Here is a 6,629-nt window from a genome sequence, read left to right as displayed (position 1 = left end):
ATAAGTTTAAGACATGGAGGTAACACTGATGAAAGTTGAATTGGAGGAAACACCCATGGCCATAATGACTAGATTCTATAGGGAGATTCAAGATGTAGTGGAGATGTACATTATGAAACTTTGGAAGAACTTATTCACCAAGCAACTAAAGTCTAAGAAGAACTTATTCGCATTTTCAGAATTTTTTGTAATAACTTTTTAGTCATGTATCGAATTTTATTTCATTAAAGAGAGGATTCTCTTTGTTCTTGGCTTAGGCCTCAGGTTCTTATCAAAAACAAGGATCTTTGTGTCGAACCTTCCTTGACTTATCAATCTTATTGATTATGGCATCTCTATTATTGATTCTTATCATAGAATGATTTCTTTGTGACAAATCTTCTTTTCCTTCTCAATTTGTTAGATTGTAGCACATTTTACCTCTGTCTTATTCCACGTTCTATATAATTATGAAAATTCTTTATAATTATAAAAATTATAATCTTTGATTTATATTTCTAATTGTTCACCTATTTTACATAAAGCATTCAAATTGAGAAAAAGATTGACATCTTTCTAGTTAGGATCGTGTCATCTTTAATGAAGAATCCCGGTCTTGAAGACAAACCGGTGTATATCTATTTATCACTAAATGGAAATGTCATGCCTTTTTTGAATATAAATGTGTTACTGAATAAAAATACACATGGAAGATAGATATCCGAAAGTAATAGTAATACTGACAGAAAATGATATCTAACAAGTAGTCATTTATTTATGAGTAGTGAGTTGAAAAAATAGAAAGTGTGATCGGTTCAAGTAATGAAATCTCATGTTTTGATTGGCTTCCAAGGTGGCGGAGGAGGAGGATTTTGAGGCCCTAGTGGTGGAATTGCTGAGAAGATAGTGTTCCTGTCAACGCCACTACTACCTGTGGTAGTTGTCAAGGAAATTAATGCAGCAACTATTCCTGCATTTCCTGCCAAGGTTGGCTCAGTGAAGTTATAGTTTTTTCTGGAGTCGTGGAATTGGTCAAAACGATCTGGCCCTCCAACCATTGCTCCGGTGATGGTGTTAGGATTTGGGTTGGAAGTGTCACGCCACTTCCAACCCCCAGTGCATGAGTGATGTTGGTGATCATTTGGTATGGAGGCTCCTCTGTGATGAACATGTCTAGGAAATTTGTTTCCAAAGCCCACTATGTAGCTCATTTTCATGGGATTTTTCCCCAGGATGTAATCAACCTGTTAAAGTGGAACATGAGAAGTAAAAATACATGCAGATGTGGGATTTGTGTTTTTCTTTAAAATGGTACCTGAGAGGTTGCAAATGTCTTCAAAGCAGATAGTGGGAAATAGGTAGAACCACAATACCATCCAGGAACACCAACACCTTGCATGTAATCAGCAAAAAGTGATGCGAGGAAAGCAGCATTAGCCACATATTGGAGAGACTGAGGTTGTCCATTGTTGAATTGGATCAAACCACCTGCAAAGAAGGAAAAAGAAAAAAGAAAGAAAGTGAATAGTGGAATTGATCCATTAAAAGTAAAGAGAGATTGATTACCTTTAGTCCTGTTAAAGACTCTGAAATGTTGAAGATAAGAGCACATGGTAAGAGTGGTAACATTGTGGTACATCTTGAGCATGTCCTCATAGGGGTAACCAGGATTCAAAAACATCCTGAACCTAGTGAGCAACAACATGGCAGCAGGTAACTTGTTGTCCCAGCTGAAGACAGTGAATTGAGGAGTCAAGAAATAGGCCTTGGAATTCTTGAAAATGGAGGGGTTGGTGGCCAAGGAGATGTAGGAAGTGTTTCCTGTTGCATAGTACAACCAAGCAGCACCCCACATGTATTCATCGTAGTAGCCAGTGGAGTTATAGAAAGGCTCAATGTAGGGCTCTCCACGGCTATATGGCTTCCTCTTACCGGAATCTCTGGCAAAGTCAAAGACGGTTTGTGCAGCCTTGATGAGTTTGTTTGAATAGGTTGGTTGATCTTGGAAAACTATAGAGGCTGATGCTAATGCTGCTGCCATTTCCCCTGCAAGATCAGCACCTTGAAATATGGATATGGTGTGTCTTGGATAATCCATGTCCTCTGGCCTTTGCCAGCAGTAGTGATCATCTGGTGTGGTTGAACCATTCAGATTCCCACCCACCTGTGCATAGATTTTGTTAATTTTTGTGGCTGAAGTGTTGAAGGTCAAGAGCAAGTAATCAGTGCCCCACTTGATGAGTTCTCTTGTGTGATGGTATTCATTCATTCCCATGTACTTATCTTTGTATTCCAGAACACTCCAACTAAGCATTGTCATCGCAAAAGACATTGGAAAATGGAACTTTGTGTTGTCCCCTGCATCATAGTATCCTCCCACCAGTCCCCCCTTCACATCTGTGTCATTTCCATCTTCTATCCCTGAATTCCCTCTCCATGCGATGCCATTACTCTTCTCCAACTTTCCAGCTTCACCGTCACATTTTCACACATTCAAAATTTTCACACTCAATCCTTCTTTCTTCTACCATCTATTATTTACTTATTCATTTTCATCTATATCTTTTTTAAATTCTTCAAAATCTATTCAATAACTTGCTAAAAACAAATTTAATACTCTTTCAAAATTACAAATTTAATCAATTTTTAAAGTTTAATTGACGACTTCAAATAATGATGACATGCATTTGTGACAGAAAAAGCCGTGCCTTCATACTATTTTTATTACTTTTGAATCGGTCAAAACCTAAATGGGTGGCACATTTTTAATATAGAAAAAGAAAATCAAAACCAACTAATTGACGTAATGAAAAGACACAATATCAATATCAAGAAGACTCTCTATTCAAAATACTTTTTATTTATATTTACTTTTAATCTACAATTATAATATTTATAACTTTAATTATATATTTTTAATAGGCACATGAGCATCAAAGGTATTTAAATTTAGAAATCCGAAAAGAAATCAAATTTATGTAAAAATAAACATTACATATTTATAAAATTATACATACACCTTTAACTCCATTTTTTTATCTCGTTTCTAATTTTTTAATAATAATTATATTTAAAGAAATGAATAAATTTTTTTTTTCATTTTTATAAAATCCTCTAAATTTATAAATGTAATGGAACTGAAATCTGATGATAACTTTCTGAATATGATATTATTCGTCTCAAAAAAATTGTAAATATTTTTTCTTTTGAATGATTCAAATCCTCCAAAATTATAAATATGAAGTTGTAATGATCAACTATTCACACAATCGATAATTAAACAATTCTAAACAGGAACTTGCTGAACACGTTGTTTAATGAAATTGCAGGTCTTAGAAGGAGTTGACTTAGGGCAAAAAAGGTTAAACAGAAGTGCTTTCTGTCCATTAATAAAATATTGAGAAAAGTAGGTTTATATGTTGACATATATTTTATTTAATTTCATGTTACATACTATATATGTTATATATGATAAAAACATTCAGCTGCACGCCTATATGTATATGATGCATAAAAAAAAAATTGTCTATTATTTTATATATAAATAAATCAACAAGTGATCAGTGCAAACACAACGTTACCAATTACGGAAAAATAAAATACACACAATATAATAAGGGGTATTATGTTTATATGCAGTGTGTTGGGACAAATTTTTTCAGAAATATGTTTAGAGAATAAAAAAAAAAAAAAACTGTTTAGAAAAGTTGTAGAAATTAAATTAAGTAAAAGATGATGAGTTGAAGAATTTAGAGAAGAAGAACATACACTTTTGAGCATTGAAGAAGAGGAGTGCTTTGTGAAGAGCAAGGGTGTAGTTATCTGGTGGTGTAGGTGGAGAATGGTGTTTGGGCAAAGACTTGGTGATGATAATGGGGAGAGCAATGAGAAGGAAAGCCATGAAAATGGAACCAAATATCCATTTGAGTGCCTTGTGGCTCATCACTATGCAACCAAAGTCCACATAACTCTTCTTCTTACTCTTCTCAACCCTTTCCAAAACCCAGCTTTGTAGAGTCTCATCCAAATCCTGGCTTTCAGGATGGTACCTCTCAAGCAGTGCTGCCCTATCCCACTCATCATTCTTCTCCTTATTCACCTCTTCTCCACTGTTGCTCATTTCAAACGACCCTCCCCAATGGTTTCTTGAATGCATCGTGTAATCACAAAAACACTATAACAACTTATCTTCCAAAACAAACTATTAATTACCTTTTAAAACCATCATAGCTATATATTTATGTGGGTTAAAGAATGAAACAGATTCTTTGCTTCAATATAAAAACACAACTTAGCTCATTCTTCTTAATTTTCCATCAATTTTCCCTTCTGACTTTTCAACTTATAAACTATTTCCTACAATATATTTTTAATAAAATCAAACAGATTCTTTATATAAATTGAAAGTGGTTGAGGCACTAATTTTAAATAAAATTTTAAAATATATGAATATGTATACAAAGTGTAGAAATTAATTTATGTCTAGAATAATTTTAAATTATAAGAAATTTTTTTTTCTTTTTATATTTGCATTAATAATAAAGGGAAAAAAATAGTAACATAGGAATGATGTCACATATGCACCCCGCGTACACGTCCAGCTACACATTCATCAACTGCCACCACATAAATGATTGGAAATTAAATTAATTCTTTAATTAATTAATTAATGTGTACATAAAATAAAATCTGAACATGTTGAGAACTTGAGAGATTCATTTTATGATGACAAATTAATATGAGTTGGAAGTTCTCTCATTCAACACTTATATTATATTTCGATAAATTTCTTATAGGTTTTTCTAGGAGAAAATTTTGTATGAATTATTTTATAAGATAAAATTAATTTAACTCTATGTTAATTTTTAAAAAAGTTTCTTTTATGATTTACTTAATTTTTTTTGTTTATTTATTCATATACTGATTTTGATATCTAAAAAACTTTCTTTTTATTTCTTTTCTCTTTGCGAGGGTGGAGTTTGTTCGATCAAACACTGCCTTTGACCGACTATTTTTCCGACATTAAACACCCTTCCCAAAAAAAAAATAGTAAATAATTTCTACAATTTTTTATTTAATAATGCAGGACTATAATTTCACTGAATGATTAATATTTTGCTTTTTGTTTTAAATTATCAATTTGTTCCATTCGTTAATCATCCTTACAAGTTAGTTAGTTAACTAAATTATCATCAAATTATCAATTTGTTCCACTTGTTAATCATCCTTACAAGTTAGTTTAATAACTAAATTATTATCTTTTTTTTTCATATTATGTGTTGTTCTCTGTCTATTTAAACACTTTTTTGTCGTTCTAGTTTCTGTACATCAATATTAAGTTTTAATTATTCAGGGATGTAAACGCCAACACACACATATATTAAAAAATTAAAAATGGTATTTTTTTATGAAAATGCATTTTTATATAATATTTTCTCGAACAATTTTTAATAATTTATTTTTAATTCTTTAATACGTGCATACAACAAAGATACGTAAAATATATAAATCTTACATAAAATAATGTCAATGGGTTTGAACAAGTATCCACTTGACTTTTACGAGGAGATTGAAGAAAAAAATAGTTATAAGTTAAATGATGTGTAAATTAAAAATTCAAAACTGTTTGATTAAAAGGTTTTTATAGATTAGTCTTAACTAATAAAAATGGTTGAAAAATATGCCGCCTCTTTTAAATTAAAACATTCTTCTTTTTTCTTCTATGTTTCATTTGGTTGTTACCAGTGCCAGCTATTTTAATCTAAATTAGTAATTATTGAACAACTTTCTTTTTCATATTTTCTTCTCTTGAAAAGTGAGGTGCTAAGTTACATGTCTTTTTTCTTTTGTCATTGTTTGGTGTTTTAGTCTGTGACTTCAATTTTTAATCCCAATTTTTAAACTCAAAGGGATACCGTTTTCTAAAAGAAAAATAAAGTTATTCACTAGAAGTATAATTTAAGATCCCATGTGTTTATGGTTTTTAGTATCCTAAATAATAGCAACCAGGTCGGTATACACCACAACCCAAACGCAATTGCACTAGACGAGAGAGATGATTATGCCTAATAACAACGGAACTTGAACAAAAATTACAGGAGCCAAATTATATTTGTTTTTCATTTTCTTCAATTTTTAGATTCTCATCAAGTTTCACAATTTTAGATGATGTAGATGCATTTTTTTCATCTGATCACAAGCCTTTTTCTTGAAAAAAGAATTAATTCTTTTACTCTTTATCATAATTTTTCTAATATAAATTAGTCACCTATAAAACCTTCTTTTCTGTCCTAAAAATTTAAAGGGGCCTAGCCCCATCTATTGGGCTTAAGTACTGCTTCATAGGGTGTCCAGAGCCCCTAAGGTTAGAGCTGTCAAAACGGGTCACCCAACCCAACCCGGCTCGGCCCACGACGGGTTGGCCACTTAGTGGATCAACCTAACCCGGCTCACTTATTAGCGAGCCAACAAAATTAGAACCCGATTCGACCCACCACGGGTTGGCGGGTTAAACGAGTTGGCTCATTGACTCACTTAATTAAAAAATAAAAACACACAATTTTTTTTCTTCAATCTCAAGAAAACTAAATTATAATTTCGATTAAAATCTAAATAAACTTCAATACAATCCAAATAAAATTCCAAATTAT

The 6,629-nt window shown here is 31.9% G+C and overlaps 1 protein-coding gene across 1 annotated transcript; it reads right to left on the bottom strand.

The window, feature by feature from the left end:
* Nucleotides 1–697: 697 nt before the first annotated feature.
* LOC114187017 (endoglucanase 12) lies at nt 698–4,229 on the bottom strand. Its single transcript, XM_028075117.1, has 4 exons — nt 3,748–4,229; nt 1,546–2,448; nt 1,295–1,467; nt 698–1,223 (listed from the first exon to the last, which is right to left on the bottom strand). Exons 1-4 carry the CDS (start codon nt 4,133–4,135, stop codon nt 810–812), a joined length of 1,878 nt encoding a protein of 625 aa, XP_027930918.1. The 5' UTR covers nt 4,136–4,229; the 3' UTR covers nt 698–809.
* Between the last annotated feature and the right edge of the window lie 2,400 nt (nt 4,230–6,629).

The sequence above is a fragment of the Vigna unguiculata genome, chromosome 6 (genome assembly GCF_004118075.2).
Source record: "Vigna unguiculata cultivar IT97K-499-35 chromosome 6, ASM411807v1, whole genome shotgun sequence".
Lineage (NCBI taxonomy): Eukaryota > Viridiplantae > Streptophyta > Magnoliopsida > Fabales > Fabaceae > Vigna > Vigna unguiculata.
The sequence above is the reverse complement of the archived record's forward strand: the minus strand, read 5'-3'. Positions and strand labels throughout refer to the sequence as shown.